This window comes from Tigriopus californicus, chromosome 4 (genome assembly GCF_007210705.1).
Source record: "Tigriopus californicus strain San Diego chromosome 4, Tcal_SD_v2.1, whole genome shotgun sequence".
In the NCBI taxonomy this organism is placed as follows: domain Eukaryota; kingdom Metazoa; phylum Arthropoda; class Copepoda; order Harpacticoida; family Harpacticidae; genus Tigriopus; species Tigriopus californicus.
The window spans coordinates 6,685,682-6,705,572 of record NC_081443.1 but is presented as its reverse complement, the minus strand read 5'-3'; the positions used below and the strand labels follow the sequence as shown (position 1 = coordinate 6,705,572).

Here is a 19,891-nt window from a genome sequence, read left to right as displayed (position 1 = left end):
TGACATTCTCATTGTGGAAAATGTCTGGAACAGAGATTTTTTTAAAGCTCGAGCTGACACCCATGAAAAGAACCTCACCTAAACATATTTCACATTCCCATCCATTGGGCTTCAAAAATGTTTATACTAAATATCTCCATTTTCTTGTTAAGCAAATGTCCTTCCATTTGTTTAGTCAAGACCTTGATTTACATTGTACGAAAAATATTTTTATTAATGACCATTAAAATGATAGTGCTGATAAGCGTTTAATTAATGAAAAGCAACGCTCCCTCCACCATTTGGTGTTGCCCACATTCGCTATCATCACAATAAATAATAATCCATCTGGAAGCTGGAGAGGCGTGAAAAATCTTGATGTCCTAACGATGGGGCGGAGAGGATCGTTTTGAATTTTTGCACCCGAAAATTCCACTCTCAACCAACCAACGAGCTAAACTACCAACCCACGAAGAAACGAACGAATCAACCAACGAACCAACACTGCGCCTCGATCAGACGCAAATAAATGACTTCTGGCCAATTAGGCAGCCATAACGTGTCCTCACATATGATCCTTTCATGGGTATCAATATACACTTTGTGTTCATATCAAGCATGTGTGTAGGGGGGTCGAGTAACCAAGTGGAATAAGCTGCACATGACGTGGTCGCTGTCCCATCCTCGTCCGTCCCTGTTGTCGTTGTCGTCACTACAGTAGATTTGGGGTGTGTTTTGGCTGGATGTGCAATTCCTCTGGGTTCACTGAGTTATGTAAAGGGATGGCATTGTACAGCACATTGTAGTGCGTACAGTACATGGCTACATATGGTACACTCAGGCGACTGCCAGTGAAATCAGTTTTCCAACTCTGCATGTTCAGTAAACCTACCCACATGGTTGAAAGAGTCATGATGGTCCACTCAAGGGACAAAACGACGAGGCGAGAACATTTGAGGAATGCCTGCAAGCGCCTAGCTTCGACTGAACTAAGAGCTGTTGTATACAGTGGTGGGGAATGTGGATGGTTGGCAATGCCAATGGCGTTCATGATGATGCTCTTGGCCGAATCAAGCGCTTGTCAACTCGAGTGTTCGATGCCATCCAACCATGCTCAATGAATAGCGTATTTGTAGGGACAATAATGCTCGCTGCATACGTACATTACATGTTCGTATGTAAACCTGCAATCGAACATACCCAAACTAAGCTTTGGGATATCAATTCAGAGCTGCGATTACATCGACTTGACGCCAAGCTCTAGCTCAATTAGAGATATCAGGTTCCAGATGCTCGCTTAGCCTCCGGAATGCGCCGGGAGCAATACACACACACACACGGTTGTAATGGCCATTGTATTGTGATACTGATTTGATGCAATTGATTTAAAATCCCTTGGAAATGTTGTAATCAAAATAAGACGGAACTAGAAATAGGATCGACCTTAATGAAGAGGTGTGAACAAATAAATCACTTCTTTTAATTACTTTTTGGGCACTTCTCATTGAAGGTGTACTCCTGGCATAACAGTGGTGGCCCTCTTGAGTGATGATGGTGGCAGTGTTTTCTTTTCAACTCAAAGTCAAAGCCGAATCTCGTCTCTGAGAGCGTTCTACGCTCACTCCACCCTTTCTTTCGTTCTATCGTTCTTTCTCTCGCTACGAAATCTGTTTATCTTGGCCAAATAAATGTAAAAAGTCTTGCGCCTTTGTGAAGAAATCCCCGCCCGTTGTTTACTCAAGCTTAGCATCTCGCCTCCATTGTTTCTGGTCTCCGGATTTCAAGACGAACCCGGGTTGCGCCATTGGCCAAGACAATTGTCTTGGCTCCTCCCCAAGCTCATGGCGATCAGGGGGAGAGAGGGAACGACGTCTTGCGCAAACCTACCACACTTACCCCCTCTCCCTCCCTCGCGGGCGAGCAGGCTCGGCGTACGCCGTTAGTCGGATCTTCTAGCGGGAAATGATCAAGTGAAAAGAGCGGTCGATTTCCTCGTCCGTCAGGTTGCTGGTTTGTCCGCCTCCTGCTCTGGACCGACCGTTCTGGCAGTGAACGGCGCCGGCGCCGGCGGTGGCGCTCGCTCTCCCGGAGAAAGAGGGTTCAAGTATGGTTGAGAATGAAGAATTTGCAACGCCGCGCTCCTGACGCTCTCCGAGCTGAAGATTACCGCTCTTGGATTATCCTGGGTTTGCTTTTGCCACTGTTTATTGTCACCGCGATTGTGGAAGTGTGAATTGGAAATCACACTCCCTTTCTCTAGACAACCAGTATCCTAGGTGAAGACCAATTGATCACACCACGAAAAGCAGCTTGGTGGTCCCCATCACTTGTGATTATTTGAAGCCATTCACCAATAGTCTCCACCATCGATACCGAACACTTTGAGACTTGATTATTTTTCCGAGTGCCATGACGATTATGTCTCACAATAGTGCACCCACGTCCGGTATGAGCATGTTTCCAAATATGTCGGGTTTCGCCAGTATGGCTAGTATGGCCGCCATGGCCTCCTACACGAATTCGGCCCAATCATCCATGTCCCTGCATGGAATGGGGGGAGTGCCAAGCGCCAATGCCAAAAAGGACGAGAGCCACATCAAGCGACCCATGAATGCATTCATGGTGTGGTCCCGACTTCAGCGGCGAAAGATTGCTCAAGACAATCCGAAGATGCACAATTCGGAAATCTCCAAGCGTCTTGGGTCCGAGTGGAAATTGCTGACCGAATCTGAAAAGCGACCCTTCATCGATGAGGCCAAACGCATCCGTGCCCGTCACATGAAGGAGCATCCGGATTACAAATACCGGCCGCGACGGAAGCCCAAGACTCTCCAAAAGAATGGTTACGCAGCCTTTCCACTTCCCTACTTGCCTAGCTCGGCCTTGGATCCGTTCAACACTCTGCATCAGACTTTCATTTCCAATCCATCTCACCAATCGCCTTTCGATTTGGCCGTGGCCGCCGATAAATCACGCAGCATGTTCTCCTCTCCAGTGACGGGCGGATCTTCCACCGTGTCATCTTCCCAGTATCCGTGGTTCGGATGCACTTCTATGGGCATGGCCAACACCACCACCACCCCGACCTACGAAACCAAATTGAATCACGACGTGATGGGCGGATCTCTATCCCACGGAAGTATAAGCCCACCTGCCTCCATGCCCACCCCTTCACCCGAAGCCAAATCATCGTCATCGGCCCATGATTTGTTCAATCCTGGTCTGCTTCCCACGTCATCTCCTCAAGGAGCTTCTAGTCTGAATTCATTCTACAACTCATTCTACAACAAATCAGCAGCGGGCTTCTCCGGCCTTTCTGGCTTGCCCATGGGCGGTTCGATGGCGGCCGCTGCTGCAGCGGCAGCGGCTGTGGGCCAAGTCCCTGGCGGCAATCTTCCATCTTTCCCAGGCTACCCCACCTCGAATATGGTCGGCCAAGGAGCCACTCCCACGAGTGGCTACCCGTTGTCTACTTTGGATCCTTTGCGGAGACCTGTGGGGGTCTTGATTTAATTTTGTCAGCCTTTGACCTGCTGAGGAGAAGGAGACCATTTTTATCCAACTACAATGCATGTCAATTTATAGCGTGTATCTATGACATCCAAACTGTTTTTTGATCTTGTCCTCTCTGATATTTAATGATCAATAAATCAAATACTTCTATGAAGGAACTAAGTGGTGTCAATTACAATTCTGACTCGCAAACACATTTTGCCTCTGGATATTTTACCGAGGGAAGACAAGAAAAATATGTGTTGTTCGAATGATTTTCCATAAAATCCACGCGTGATATGAGAGAGGCTTTGGCCAATGGCCTCTCTCATTTTACATGATGGATAACGAGTAATGATGGATAAAGTAATGCCCTCTCCTACACACGTTGGCTGTCAAATCAATATGATCGGTCAAATCCAAATGGATTTCCGATGGGGTGAGGATCGTATATCATCAGCCTGGTCTACAAACTCTCTCCACTTTATGAAAGAGCCATAAACAATCACGCCCTCTGCAATTCCTATGATGGGTCTTAAAAACTTTGATTGCGACAATAGCAATTGGAAGTGTCTTCTTTTAAGACCGACGTTCTCTTGAAGGCAGAGAGACAATGGTTGGAATGGAAAAATAGCTAAACCTCAAAATGAGCTCAGCTTGGCATGTGCAACGTATAAGAGAGAGCACTTGACTCTGATGATCCTCGTGCTCACCCTCTTGCGAATGTTCAGAGTGTGATGAGTCTCCCCAACCGCACATAATTGACCAAATCAATCACATCATCTCCTCTTCGGACCAGTCTCTGGTACATACACATACGTACATACTGTACGTATGTGCTATGGAGTGGGCACGCTCGAGTTTGAGCGAAAGTCGACTCTTTGGTGGACATCGGTCAATTGGGGTGTGCAAGTATGACAAGTTCCACAATAACATATTCTCCCGTTACAGACAATTGTCCCTCCACATAACAATAACGCAATCAGAGAAATCATTTCCGATGGAAACACCACATGCTCTCGGTCGAGTCGCTTCACTAACTTTGACCATTGGTCAAGTTGGTGGACGCAGAAGTGTGTAAATTGTCCATCCAACGGTTTGACCATGCGTGTGGATCATCTGGTCCATGGATTGGACAGACCCTCGAGCTGAAGCCAAACCATGCAATGGGGAACAAGTGTATAACCATAAAGCGATCCATTCATCGCTGATGAGCTTGTGTTTATCACTTGGGTCAACTACAGAAACAAACAGTTTTACCAAGTGAGACAGTACCTTGAACTAAAATGAAGAATAGTATCTACCTGAAATACTTTTTTTACTTTTGAGTGATGATTGATTGACATGGGTTCTCGCTCAGGTTATTTCTTCCAACTCCACCTGGCAGAAATTGCGATATTGGGATAGCGTTCTCATGGGATAAATTTGGGGTCAACTGTATCTTGTATTGTGTTCGTTTAAGTGAATGGTGACCAAATTAAAACTGTCCATGGTAAGGACCATTCATTTTCCAAGCGCCTTTGTGTGTTTGCTTCATGCTCGCCAAATATTGCAGTAATCCTCCTGTGTGGACAGATTTTGAAACTGGAAAGCGCACTGAAAGCAATTTGGATTATCTTGGCCAAGAATGACACACTTTTGTTTGGTGATCCTCGTCCAATGGAGAGGAAAAGACGAAACGCAAGAATACAGGGTGGAAAGAAATTAAGGGCCTCCATGGCTGTTTTTCACAACATTTCTCCCTACTCGAAGATTTTTTTGACATTGAACCACAAGCATTCATTAAGAGGAATTGTTAAGAACCTAATGACATATTACAAATGGTTAAACGATATCCTGGAGGCGATGGGTAGCCCTTTGATAAAATGTCGTCAAAACAATGTCTGAAAATTCAAGTGAGCGCAGTCTGAAGGTCAGAACCAAGGCTAAGGGCGTCCTGAAGGCCGGCAAAGACCAAGGAACGTTAGTGAGCCTTTCAGTGTTCATCCTCAAACCATTGGAAAGTGGAGACCCTCATGGAAATGCCATAAATCCTTTTAGAACAGACCGGACCGATGGCGGAAATCTGGATTTTCAAGACTCAATCTGAACAGACCGGACCGATGGCGGAAATCTGGATTTTCAAGACTCAATCTTTAGGTGGCTAAACATCAGAAGGTTACTAATCTCCTTTGGAGTAAAATCGGATCATTCGTGGTATGGTGTTGGGTTTTTCAATAATCCCTTTTAATGAAAACTTGACATTCAATCTGATCAAATCATTATTTGAGTTAGGGGGTAGGATTTTCAGAAGCGACAAAGAGCGGCCCTTAATTTCTTTCCACCCTGTAGACGACGAAACCTCCTTTGTGAAAGCCTTTGGTACGACTTGTATTTCTTGGTTGTTTGAAATGAACTTAAAAAGATCGGACCTCTTTTATTTCACAATCATTGTACAAAGCGATACTTTTTTCCAGGAACAGATTCGATGACGAGGAGGGCAAAATTTACGCTGGATTGGAATCCATTTCAAACCAAGATCTGATTGGGGAATGGAACGAACTCAGTTCATGTGCGAGTTCTGTTCCTTTGAGTTTTCTTTGTTGACATTGTTTAGCAATCTATTTCTGAATAATCAAGCCCCGTTGTTTTCGAGATTAAAGCGCTTTTGTGTCTCAATCCGATCGATCTCGGAGTGTTTGTTTTAGGATTAATTCATTCCTCGGACTTGAATATCAATGATCTTATCGCTTTATCCCAGTCAACTTATACATTGTGCCGTCAGAACACGGAGCACATTGCATGGTTTGTGTGTTTACGTACAATATGTGAGAGTGTGCATCCAGATGAAAATTGGAACCTCTTTTTACTGATCCGTCTCAGATCGAAGTAAGTAATCTCACGTTGAGCAGGAAATGTTTGCTCTCTTCCCCAAGAATGGCCCAATCAAGGGTAAGTGCCAGAAACGTGCGAGATTGTTTCACGCACAAAGCATCAATCTCAAAAGTGAGTCTAGGCCAGCAAGCTCTTCTTTTTTACGGAAAGCTCTCTTTGAGATGAAGGCATTTGACTTTGAGGACCACGTTTGTGGAACAACATTGTGGTCTGGATCGTTCAAGTGAAAGAGTGAAAATGGTGATCCTAGACAAATATGAACACGACAATAGCTTCACATGCAGTGTTCCCCCTCAGATGTCCGTACAATGTGGAACCCAGGGTGCCCAACGGGGGTGGAGGCAAACAAAAAGAGAGTGGGTGAATGACAAAAGGGTCTTAAATTAGCTTGGATTCATGTTTGGAACTCATCAAGACGAACAACCCGGACGACGAGGAAGAAGAATATAAAGAAAAAGAGAGGAGGAGGGTTGAGCGTTTGTGTCCCATGGTCTTCTGTAGTCTCAATTGGCGAAGAACTTACAGAATCATAGCAGACACTGGTTTAAGATGAACAATATTTATAACACAGGCAAGGAAATGTTCCTAGTTCCAACGATCAAAGCTTGTTTATCGTCCAACTCATTGAGCTTATTGTGAAAGCGATGGCATGCTAGGCAAGAAGCATCATGTGTCGTTAGCAAAAAACGAGCGTCGATAAAAAAAAAATAGGGTCACGTGTCCGTCTTGTTCTCAGTTCCAGATTTTGATGGGACTTTTAACTGATGACCTGGTCTCCCTGGTGTTGGTGTATGCATGTGTGGTGGGAGAAGAGGATCATCTTTGGAGTAATGATGATCATCTTGTTATTTGTCGAGGCTCTGTACGGAAGCTCATCAGTCAAGGAAATGGTTCCGCCCCATCCCACAGCACGTACTGTGCCACGTTCCAAGTTCCACGTACGGAGACAGTCCACAGCGCTACACATGGGATATCTTTACGTTCACAACTGGATGGAGGATGGATGCGAATGATCCACTAGGAGACAACATGGAAATGGGCTCTCCCTGGGTGGTGAGGGGCGTACTGCATAGAGTATGTACAACGGTTAATGGCAACTGCTAAGGGTGAGAAAGAAGGGGATCGGTGTATGTAGGACGTACTTGGCAAATGGAATGTTAGCGTGGGATGGGACTCTTGGAACCGTCGACGACAACGACGACGTCGAAGGAGGGGAAGAGACAAAATGGGTTCCGCTTGCATCCTTCCTGTCATGACATCCAAACGAGGCTTTTTACAACAAACCCCTCAGGAGCTTCCTTGGAAAACTCGTACTTTGAAAACATTCAAAATATGTGTAAATGTTGGGACCATAATATTGAATGATATGTCATCATTGTTGGGGCACCGCAACTACGTAGAAGTGAACTGTTAAAAACATTTCGTTATGCAATCTGACGATTTCGTTATCAGTTAACAAAGAACTTCAGTGGGCACACTTGCAATATGTCATGTCAAAAAGTGCAAGTGGATCAAAGTTAAACATGGGAGGAACGTTTTGGGCTAAGGCAAAACATGGGCCGAAAAAGATCTTGGATAATATCACGATTGAACCAATGATTATCTTGTTCAACTTCTCGGACGCTTTGGATATGCTGAGTTTGGACCAACTCAAAATTGAAAAGACCTGTATTCAAAAGTTTAACTACACTTCCGAAATGTGCAGTAACCTTGTCGAATACGAAGATGCAAATCTGGAGGTTCAAAATTATGTGAGTAAACCACCTTACCAAACAACAGATCACTTTTATCGAATGCTGCCATTGATGTAAGCTTGAAATCCCCAGGTGGCTCAGTTTAATGTGTATGTGACCGTCATCGTTTCCATTTTCCCGGCCATTCTGGCTTTCTATATGGGTGCTTGGTGTGACTTGATTGGCCGGAAAGTCATCATGTTAGCCTTCTTTTCGGCCAAGGCCCTTGGCGCAGCCTTTCTGGTTTGCTATTCTCACTGGATGGACATGCCTTTGGAGTACTTCTTTGTAGCCATGGCCATTCCCTCCATAATGGGCGGAGATCCGGCTTTCAATATGTCCGTCTACTCCTTCATTTCCGACATCTCACGACCCGAGCAAAGAGCATTCCGTATGGGAATGATCCATATCTCAACCAAGATTTTCAGGCCTTTTGCACTACCTTTGGGTGCTTGGCTGCTACGAGAAGGTAATCTAATAGTCCGTTATTATAGAAATTATAGAATATTAATGATATGAAATTATAGTTACTTTGATAACATTCCAGGAAGTTTTGTGGCTGTCACCGCCACGTCATGCGGTGGATTTGCTCTTGGGGGATTTCTATTATGGCTGCGACTGCGGTCGTTCAATTGGACCCCCGTGAAATCGGTACCTAGTGTTGTATTTGAAATGTCGAAGTTTGTCACATACTGGAAATCCCTTCCAGGATACGGATAGCAAGCGAAACATGTTCCACCCATATCATGTCTGGGACTCAATTACAACCATCTTTAAACCTCGTCCCAACCATCGAAGAATGTATCTATTACTCCTTATGGGTACAATGATCTCGATCTATGCTCCTTTCCAAGGCGAGAAAAATGTCAGCTATTTCTATGTGCGAACCCGATTCGGTTGGGAAGTGGATGAGTATAGCAACTATAATACGTTTCAGCAAATCGTCAGCACGATAGGCATGGTCATTGGGAACTAGTCATATTCTTCAAGGGTCATATTTATCTCAAAAGCCTTGATTTCTCCAGGACAAGTCATCGCCATTCCAATTCTGGCCTACTACGACATTTCAGAGACGCTCTCAATCATCATAATGGTGGTCACAACCATGATCCGACACATTGTTCAAGGATTGGCTACACAAGAGTGGTTGTTCTACCTGGGTAGGGCATTGATCATAATACTCAATTGTGGCACAAGTGGTTCCACTATTTGTGATTGTACATAGGAGCGTTAATCGATTTAATGGACTTTTACCCCTTGGCCGTGACTCGGGCTCTGATTTCGTCTTGCGCTCCCAAACACGAGTTGGGCAAGGTGCTGGCTTTGAATTCCAGTTTAGAAGGCCTCGTACCGTTAATAATCAGCCAAATCTACGCTTCCATTTGGCAGGTAATATCAGAATGAATCCGTCGCGGCTTTTGTTCACCCTATTCGTGAAAACACTTTTTTAGGCCTCTAGTAATGGATTCATTGGCGCTATTTACATATTTTCCGCCTCCATGACTGCCGTGGGTCAAGTCTTTTCCATCTTCATTCACGTTCACCTGAAAGGGCAAAGATTGGCGGCCTTAGACCAAAGCAATATGGATGAAGAGACGGATGCCATCAATAAGGACACAATTATGTACGACACGAGATTGTCTGATTTGCCACCAACATATCATGACCTATATCCTACAAGTAAAATATGACCATTTCATGCAACATGTATGTACGCAAAAGTCGCAGTTATTGAATCCAATACGATGAACACACATACTCGTATGTTATTTTCTGACTGAAAGCTGTACTGCGTCTTTGCTGAGCAATTCAATTGCGTCAATCATGAATCGTTCGATGGATCCCTCTAAGGATACGACCTGCAATCAAACATCGAAATCCCAAACGTAGCACTGGACAAAGTACGATGTTCGTTAGAATTTTCTTCATCGGCTCCAGGATCACGCAATATTCCGAGTTGTCTTTGACCCTTACAATTGTTTCTCGTTAGTGCTCCCATTGGACTCATCCTAATCACTAGTCTCAAATTCAAGCATGAAGTTTTGGGGCAAACTGAAGGGAAAGGCCAAACTGGTTTGGGATAATATGACCATTGAACCAGCCGTGTTCTTCATATTCTTTTCCCAAGGGTTGGACGGCATTTCCGAAGAGCAGCTATTGATCGTCAAGACTTGCCTCAACGATTTCGATTTTGGGCCCGAAGTGTGCGACGACCTTCTGTCAGAGAACAATACCGCCATTAATAGTGAGGTCCAGAATCAGGTGTCTGATTTTAAGGTGTGGCAAACATTGGCCAAGAACATTTTCCCGTTATTCTTTGCCTTCTACATTGGATCCTGGTGCGACTTGTTTGGCCGTAAAGTTGTCATGTACACCTACTTGATTTTCCAACTCATCGCTCAAGGCCTTTTGGTGCTCAATTCGGCCTTTATGAGCTGGCCCAAGGAGATTCTCCTCACTGGACCCTTGTTAACAGGGCTTGTGGGTGGGTTTATAATTCAACCATATTCAATCCTGAATCTTTTTTATCTTAACTCCTTCATTGATGGAATGTTTTCTTTAGGCGGTTACAGTGTCTTCAATTTGGCCAACGCAGCCTTCATCTCCGATGTTTCAAAACCGGAGCATCGGGCTTTTCGATTGGGATTAATCCACATTGCTTCATCGATTCCAAGACCATTTGTCGGACCTATTGGGGCGTGGCTCTTGCGGGAGGGTGGATTTGTTTGTGTTACCAGTGCATCTTTTGTGGGTATCTTCCTCAGCCTAATCCTGCTCTACTTTAACTTGAGACGTTTTGATTGGCAACCACCCAAGAAGGTAAGTTCGGAAGTTGCAAGATATACAAAAACCCTCTCCCACTCCTGTAACACTCCAGTCGTCCAATTAAGGAATTTCAACTGAATGTGTTCAGCTGTCGTCATCCTCAAGCATCTGTAAAGGCACTGGTGAAGAGACGCCCAGGATCTCGAAGGCTGTATCTGTTCCTGGTCATGATCACCATTGCTATGATCATCTCGCCTTTCTCCGGTGAAGGCCAAGTCCAATATCTGTTTGTCCGAACCAAGTTTGGTTGGGGTGTAGATGAGTTCAGCAACTACCGCTCGTTCGATTCTACCATAGGAATCTTAGGTACCAATTAGATGCCAATTACGGGATCGATTGGGAGCTTACACGTTAAATATCTTCATTTCAGGCGAGATTTTTTGCATTCCCGTTTTCGCATGCCTGAAAATGAACGAAAGTGTCGTGTTCCTAATTGTCACCCTCTCGCCATTCCTCAGGCATCTGGTCCAAGGGGTGTCAGTTTATGCTTGGATGTACTATTTAGGTTAGCTGTTATCAAATACCGGCTTTGTATTGGATTGCCCTGGGTGAGATGAGAATGAGTTTGTTAATTGGTTTGCTTCAGGTGCTATTTTCGATTTGATTGGACGTTATTCCACGTCCGTGGGAAAGGCTATGATATCGGCCTGTGTTCCTTTGACTGAGTTTGGCAAGATCTTGGCGTTCATCACGGTCTTAGATTCTATCATTCCAATGATCATTGCTCCAATTTATTCGGCATTGTGGAAGGTGGGTACTATGTCCGTAATTAAGGGATAATGATATTGTCATTCTATTCATGTGGTTGCTATTTTATTTCTCGATAGAGTACGGAGTCCACTTATCCCGGAACAGTATTCTTATTATCAGCTGGTCTCACTCTGGTCTCCGTAATTTGTGCTGCGACAATCTTGATTCATTCCAAATGTGAAAGATTTTGCCAAAAATCGACCGAGGCCGAAAATGAAGAAGGGCAAAAAAGTACAGGAGAGGAAATGAAACCCAAACCTCTAGAGGCTTGGACCTTCGAGACCTATTGGCTAACTCCTTTATAAATATCACTGACTTATAAAAGACCACCAACAAGCTCATCACTTATTGTACGTCGAATCAAAATATCAATCTCTGACTGGAGTTGTTGGCTCAGAGCAAATGGCTTACATGCATATACACACGGGGGCCAAGTGATTACGTCAAGGGGCCATTCAGTTTTCCGCTCTTTTGTTTCACTTCCCAACATTTTCCCTAAATTCAAAGGATGGACTCCAATTGAAAAAAAGCCATTTCAATGATAGATAACATAATGAGGCCATAAAGGTTGATAATAGAACATTTGAATGTCTTTTCCAGATTCTCTCAAAAACTAAGACTAAATAGCAAAGAAAAAAACATCACCATGGTGAAGTGCTAGAAGGGGATGCCGTGGTAGTAGGTTTGACTGAACCAAGATTTCACTTGATCATGGTCATGAAATGTTGGATTTAAGCCGCTAAATAATCTCCGGAAGAATTTTCCGAGACATGCCATTACAGTAATGCTCACCATCTACCCAAGCTTGACTCGTCCGAGGCATTCCCTACTACCGAACTACTTCAAAGCTAGTGCTTAGGGTGGCTTCGGTGCTGGAGATTGCCGCAATGCTCAACATTCTTTTATTCAAACGAGGTTGAGCTGTCCATGAAGAACTTCTGGAGGGGCTCTCTGGCCTCAATGTTTGTCACGTTCTTGACGCGCACTGATCAAAACTCACTAAAATGATAAGTCATCATGAACAAGGTTGTTTACGTCAATGATTGACTTTTTGGGTACCATTATCCACGAAGGAGGGGGTTAAGAAGCACCTTCTATCAAAAAACTATTGAAGTCTTGGGAGCTGTCCATATTTTTGACAGTGCACCCGTGATTGCATTCCAAGGCGTGAAACTGAGTGACAGTTCTGTTGGTGATAACACCCAAGCACATTGATAGAAACTTGAGATAAGCAGCCTGTCCCAGAAGTGAGGTTTTACCTGCTTGGAGCACACGCAGCGAGTGAGGACCTGCAGTACTGTAGTAGTGTAGGTAGTATTTACTGTACATTGATGTTGGTTGGCGTTATGCTTGGACCTCAAACTAGGCAGAGCTATTATTCGAAACTCGTATGCATAACATAGATTATGCACAGCACCGGCCTATGCATTAGTGTTATGTCGCATTGGAACCATGATAAACACTCGGGAGGATTTTTTTTCGGAAATTGTCCTTTACAAATGCTTTTGAAAAGAGAAAGAATTGAACCTTTGGCTGATTTGTAAGTTGGAGAAGATACCATCTTGTTACCCCCACTGTTCTTGACACCTTCCTCGTTCCAAGGGAAGATGGGATTCCCAAATTTTCGAGAAGACTTATTTCAGCTAGCGAATTCTTGGATGTAGATATACCGTTGTGAATTTCTATTTCCTTGACTACCGGTCTCAAGGGAAGATACTTTTAAAATCAATCAACCAAGTTCGACCAGAATTTCAGGACGGTTGGAAGCAAATCCTTGGGCGTAATTACAACCAGGTATGTTCAAAAGCAATCTATCTACTGATGTTATCGTTATGTTTTCGAGTTGTTACGACATTTGTCCCTTCATGAGTCGTACAGTCCAACAATTCCAATGACACCGGCGTCTCTTTTGAATAGCTACGTTTCCATGTTCAGGCCTTGTTAATGAATAGTACAAGATTCACAGAGAAAAGTCTTAAGCCAGCAAAATTTCTATGTTTTTTGAAAGGAGATATCTAATGCGTTTGATCTGGAGACTCAGTGATTGACCTTTTTATCATTCGAAGTGGCCATCCCCAAAAAACAATATCACTAACAAATATCAAAACAATGGACGAGGTTACGTTATTTCTCATACTCCGGTAATTTTCGTTTGAAATCTGGACACCTTTGAGTTCCCCGAGCCAAGTAGCAATCAATGCCTGTACCTTGAAATTAATTTTAATGTGTTCGACTCCCCGGGTCTTCTTGATCCGCTCGTTGCGTTGGTTCCGTTGGTTCCCGTCTACAGGTATTGAAACAAAAGCGTTCAATTCAATAGAGGTTCTCCTCTCCCATGTTGAGAGTGGATAGGCTTAGAGACACATATTGCTTGGACCAGATACTATACCACTATACTTGTATACTTGGTGTACGGAGTCCACCTCCTCCATTGTGTGGCCCATTCAAGCTTCTGTACAGGGCAAAGTTTCTAACAGCTTGATGACAAGTTAATCAAGACACCACAGAGAGCTGTTTTGATGGGGACGAGCAGCTTCTTGGTAATAGCAGGGATCGCTCGTTCTCCACTGTCATCATCAACATCGACATCATCATCATCATCATCTTTGTTTCATATACCGAGTATTGTAATTTACAGAAGCCACGTAGCTCGCAGGGCAGGCGGGCCAGGGAGCAAGGGAGCTAGCAAGCAACTGCCCAGAGATCCGATTCATCGTGGTGGACTTGCTCCATTCACGCATTGTCTCAAGATTTTCATTCAAGTCATCGACCATTCCAAATGCGTTGGATGTATATAACTAAACACATCATCAGTATGGGATTACCCTCCTCTCCCATACGTTTTCTCCTATCTACCCAAAGCCTAGAGGACAGTTTTCTTGCCACTCGTGGTTCCGTCTTGTTCAGCGCATGAACGTACAGTGCGTACTGTGCGATCGTTTGAGGCCATTATTTTGAGACACTGTCCCCTAATTTGGCCTCAAATTCCTTGGAAGAGAAAAGAAGGCTCTTTTTAGGGCTCCTCCAATTTTAGGAGCGTTTTTGAGCCATTGTCTTGGTCTCTGGAAATGACAGCACGTTTTGACCAAAGCAACTCGAGCCATTTGAAGACATTGTTGTCAGCTTTTGTTTCAGAAATAGCATGAAGACATCCCAGAAAATTGCCCCCATTCCAGTGCACATACTTACAAAGAGTATTTAGCTTGTCCATGGGCGTCCTTACGTTGGCGTTTTTTCCGCTCATTCTGTATTGATAAATGCCAAGAAACATGTGCCTCCATTCAATGGTTGCCAATAATCGTGTATGATAATAACTGCAATAAGTAACAACGGCACCTGACACACTTCTTTGTAATGTACGCAAGTGCTTGCAGACACTACATAGCTGCGTTCTACGCTCATCACTTCTTGCAAGTACTGTAGATATGTACATCCACTAGAATCCAAGAATTCTGAGAGGAGGGCATTTTTTTCGTCAATCTTCAATCTGGCTCAGACTTTGCTTGGCGTTTGAGCAATTCATGGCAGTCCCTCGATGAATAGCTGCCGTACCCGAATTATGCATGGCATTTAGTTGAACCGGACATGTGTGACATGTGTTTGACGGTTCGTTTGATTCTCGACTTTGTCGGAACTTTATTGGGCCCATCCATCCAAGTATTCACGCATCCATCTGGATATCCCCGTTTCTCAATGATGCTCACATGGACCCATGCTTTTGTTTGCCTGAGAAAATTCTCCAAAATGACGAGGCAAGATCGTGGGGGGGGGGGCGGTGCTTCAATCGAGCTACCTCTATGTATGTCTGTATGTATATGTCCCCAAGATGTTCATTTTGAAACAAGTCTCTATTTCGGGAATCATTTCACCTCAACTCATAAAACACCAGTTAGAGAAGGAAGTTTGCCTTTTGATGTTCAATAATATTATCATCGTTGAGTCAATACTGCACCCAAGCTTGAAACAAAAGACCCACTTGACAAGGGATTTTTTGTCGGTCCAACGCGAGTGCAATGAAAGTCGTGCGTCCTTTTAATGAAACCTTTCTCCTCAAAGAAACCGAGCAATTTTACTCAGGTGGGGAGCCCAATTATGGGAAAGAATAAAGAACCCCTCGGTTTTGTTTCTTGTGGGATTTGAGGTTGAATTTGTGGTGACTGGAATCTCGTTGATTCAGGATAATGCAGGTGAACCGGTAGTACCACCACGCCCTCTTGGGAAGGTTGGGGTACTTATGGGTCCATCAAACAATTAACGTTCTATTGAGGAGCTCTATTTGAAGCCAGGGCCAGGCTCGGTCCCACCAGAACAACAGGCACATATTCCTGCTAAACCATGATAAGTTCATACTTACGCCCAATTGACCGTGAAAGAGTGGCAGCTAGAGTGGGTAATACGGCCACAGTGCTCCCTTCATCCACCCATCTCTATGGAGAACGACTACCACCAAATTTCAGGCAAGTGGTGAGTTCACTGAGTGGTGAGTGAGTAAGTAAAGTAAGTAAGCAAGTAAGCGTGAGTGTCAGAGCCGAGGAGAAAATCAGGTCTTTTGAACAAAAAGCTCTTTGATCCTTTGTTCCCCACTTTTTCCATGGCCGTGATTTTGCGTTCTTCTTTGTTTAGTCTCTGGTAATAGTTTTTTTTCGAGAGCCAAAGAGAGACACATCCACACATAAAACAGCCCAATAGTCCCGTGAGGGTGTATGCTTGTAGGTGTGTGCGTGCGAGTGAGTGAGCGATTCTCTCTTTCCAGAGCCCGAAAGCCATCACTCTGGCTTGGGCTTTGATCCTGTGAATTAGCCGGGCCAACTTGGAGGACCCACCTTTCGGTATTCTCATCATCATGGTTATCATTGTCGTTCATCGTCATCATCATCATCGTGACATTGTCCAGAATGAAAACGCTCCACTAACATTGGAAGCCTCAATTTTCTCCTCAATAACACCTGAGGACAAGATTTATCCACAATTGATGCTATTATCCCGTACACAATGTGCTTGTACACAGGGTGCATGTGTGCGTGTGTATGTGTGCGAGTGAAGGATCTCGAGGTCTCATGAAAGGGGACACTGTTTGCCGAAAATTTCCCATGCCCCTGAGAATGCAAATGACTGATGGACGGATGGATGGATGGATGGATGGATGGATTTATTCTTCCCGTCGTTCGTGGTCTCGAGGTCTCAGGGCTTTTGTGGTGCACTCTGCATAGCACCATCCTAACACATCACACCACTATAGTGTCCATACACTAGGCAGTCAATGCCATTGTGAAAGTCCAGTGAGTTATGACCTGATATACGATCATCCTCCTTGCTTGCTTCCTTCCATGCACACTCGTCGTTGGGGAGGGACTGTTGAAGCAGTCCTTGGAACATAAAGCATCTTCCTGTCTGGAGACCTTTTGTCATTGAGGGGATTCACAATGGTCGTATTCCTTGTGTTAAGGGAAAATAGATCAAGTTTTGCCTTCATCCAAACAGGGATGCCATTTCTTAGCCTTGACCTGTTGAGGTCGTCATTAACCCTGGTTTGACCCATAATCAATACTGTATCTTGATCGATTGATATTATGCTCTATGCTTGGGATTTGAAGAACGTTGAAGATGTTCTGTACAAAATATTGGTTTCCAGGGACTGTTTTTGGGGTCCCTGGTGTTCACCATCATAAGCTGGGAGGGGAAATTGTAGGTGACTTGAATGGACAGTTTATGCTAAAAGTTTTGTCTGCTTGGCTTGTGTTCATGTCATTTGCAATTCAACAGGCTCTCTCACAATGTGAATGCTTTCACAAACCCCTCTTTCAGAATGCTATTAATCTAACCGAAACTCTGACTGTTCATATGGTCATATGGTTTTGCCCAATGTATTTGCGTATATGTGTGTATGTGTGTGTCTCTCTCTCTCTCTCACACACACACACACACACTCGTTGGATGGCTCGATTTCAGCGATTTATGAATATTGACTCAAACATGAATGCCATGATAAAAAGTTTAGCTCAGTTCCAGACCTTGAGAATCTGTAGAATCTTCCGGTGGTTCGAAAGTTTTTTTTTCCACTAATCCATTATTCCCGAATTCCCAAGCATTTGGCTCAACTTCAACAACGACGTCAACGACGTGAGCTCTTGTGAAATTTTGAGGCAGGATGTGTTTAAATCACGGTCAAACTTTTCTCACCATGACAAAAAGGAACCAAAGTGACCCCCATTGGAATGGTGTCAATAGCGAGATGCATTCATTGACAGAATCCAATGTCTGGCAAGAGCTCATAGTTGAGCAAGTATTTCACACATGACAATATCGTTCTCAAGCTAGTCAAGCCTATTCTTCCAGTAAGAGGATACGCCTTTCGAGTTGTAAGGCATTCACAATTATTCAGAAATCTCAACAAAATTAGAACCTCCGTTTTAGAATCCATTTCCTCATAGATCTAGAAAATTGAAATCGAAGGCGAAGGTCATCTTTAGAAGTGTCTGAGAAAAAACCAAGACCGCTTTTTTTCACTTTTCTTTCACACCCAATCCAAAACCGAACTAGCTAGACCCGGACAAGAAGGATCCTTTAGAACAACGACAATAACGACGACGACACATTTTTTCAGGCTTTTGCTTTAACCAACGTGTATGGAAAAAGCGCCCCTCAAATCTCGTCAGTTCCTACGCACTCACACTCACAGTCACAGAGATCTCTGCGTCTAATCGTTAACGACACTTTAGCTCGGTGGAGATTTGGGATTTAGCTGAATATTCAGTGTGAATAATCTGTGGGGGGTCAAACATGGGAAGAACACCTGCAAATTCCACCTCACTGAAACAGACCAACCAACGCACTAGGAACACAGGGTTTAGAACCATAACTTTTACGTCTGCATACACACATGTACACAAACCTAGGTAGGTATATTCAGTAAATCTTGTCTTATGCATGAAAGGAATCATTTTTGTTTCCAACTGGACTTTTTTCTTTAGAAAAGGGAAATTGCTTCTGGTGTGGAAAAGGTTGCACAGGTATTAACAGTTCCTCAGTGGCTTCGTTACTTTCAATTGTTATCATAATCTGTTCCCTGAGTTAATTTTGCGCTTTGATATTGGTGGGCACTGTTTGTGCCTCTCAAATAACCTAATATTATATGAATGTATAAACGTTGAACCTACGGTTCAAGAATCAAAATCGACTGACTATCATGATGTTTTTTATGGGGATAAATCCTCTGTTGCAGTTCTATTGCTTGGTCCAAGGACCACTAAACATTTGGTTATTGACTTATTGATTGTTGGGATAGGAATTCCTTGTCATTCAAATCTCATATTTTCGGAACGTTGAGTAGTGTCAACCTGTGATGCCAAGAGGAAGGGTGATCTTTAAAGCAATACGTATTAGTCTAGTTTCTAGTCTAACACTTTTTTACTCATTTATATTTCACAAGTGAGCAAGGATATGGTGCAATTAAATTATTAACCTCCCAAAACGAGCAGAGCAATGAAATAAAAAAAATATGAGTTGATCGAAACAACTTCTATATTTGCGTAGGAAATGGTCGAAAAAGAAGGCCAAATGACGATTCATGACATTGGTCCTTTGAACTTCCAGTCATGTCAAGTGGTCATTGGTCAATCCGAAGGGTTGCTATTCCATTTTCACGGTCTTGGAAAGGTGCGAGATTGAACTTTATGGGGCCATAAATATAATCTCGTTAAGAATTTCCCCCCCCCCCATTGATGGTGGAGCCCATGTTGTTCGTCTATTGTCAAGCGATTCCGGAAATGTCCAGCTGGCTGTGTTTCTCTTTCTAAGGTGTTTCGNCTCCATTTTCATGGTCTTGGAAAGGTGCGAGATTGAACTTCATGGGGCCATAAGCATAATCTCGTTAAGAATTTGCCCCCCCATTGATGGTGGAGCCCATGTTGTTCGTCTATTGTCAAGCGATTCCGGAAATGTCCAGCTGGCTGTGTTTCTCTTTCTAAGGTGTTTCGAATCATTATTTGCAATGGCTTCACGGGTCCGTTGCCCAATCACGATCAAGGGATAGCTTCGCCAAAGTTACTTTGAACGATTCAACATCTAGAGCGGATGGAGACTAAAATGATCCGAGAAAAAGAAAAAAGAGGAAGGAGGAGGAGGACCCGAAGAGAAATTTCCCCATTGTGCCCATTGTGGATCTATGAAAGAGCCATGTTACCACCGACATTCCACAGAGAAGCAGAACCTCTTCAACAGGGAGCTAGTTACTGAGG

General features: G+C 43.9%; 3 protein-coding genes across 4 annotated transcripts; all 3 read left to right on the top strand.

The window, feature by feature from the left end:
- Positions 1-2,193: 2,193 nt before the first annotated feature.
- Positions 2,194-3,644, top strand: LOC131878819 (transcription factor sox-3-like). Its single transcript, XM_059224950.1, has one exon. The coding sequence runs from the start codon at positions 2,389-2,391 to the stop codon at positions 3,490-3,492; it is 1,104 nt and encodes a 367-aa protein (XP_059080933.1). The 5' UTR covers positions 2,194-2,388; the 3' UTR covers positions 3,493-3,644.
- Positions 3,645-6,009: 2,365 nt separating this feature from the next.
- LOC131878812 (proton-coupled folate transporter-like) lies at positions 6,010-9,788 on the top strand. 2 transcript variants are annotated; one of them, XM_059224943.1, is made up of 8 exons: positions 6,010-6,339; positions 7,082-8,096; positions 8,172-8,547; positions 8,626-8,729; positions 8,788-9,034; positions 9,104-9,238; positions 9,304-9,467; positions 9,530-9,788. In XM_059224943.1, exons 2-8 carry the CDS (start codon positions 7,836-7,838, stop codon positions 9,767-9,769), a joined length of 1,527 nt encoding a protein of 508 aa, XP_059080926.1. In that variant the 5' UTR covers positions 6,010-6,339; positions 7,082-7,835; the 3' UTR covers positions 9,770-9,788. The 2 variants fall into 2 exon arrangements, with proteins under 2 accessions (XP_059080926.1, XP_059080927.1); XM_059224944.1 differs by lacking the exon at positions 6,010-6,339 and having other exon boundaries at positions 6,359-8,096; positions 9,538-9,672.
- Positions 9,789-10,081: 293 nt separating this feature from the next.
- Positions 10,082-12,359, top strand: LOC131878813 (lysosomal proton-coupled steroid conjugate and bile acid symporter SLC46A3-like). The gene is made up of 6 exons (XM_059224945.1): positions 10,082-10,563; positions 10,642-10,898; positions 10,970-11,210; positions 11,275-11,409; positions 11,491-11,654; positions 11,732-12,359. The coding sequence occupies exons 1-6, from the start codon at positions 10,113-10,115 to the stop codon at positions 11,957-11,959; spliced, it is 1,476 nt and encodes a 491-aa protein (XP_059080928.1). The 5' UTR covers positions 10,082-10,112; the 3' UTR covers positions 11,960-12,359.
- The last annotated feature ends 7,532 nt before the right edge of the window (positions 12,360-19,891 follow it).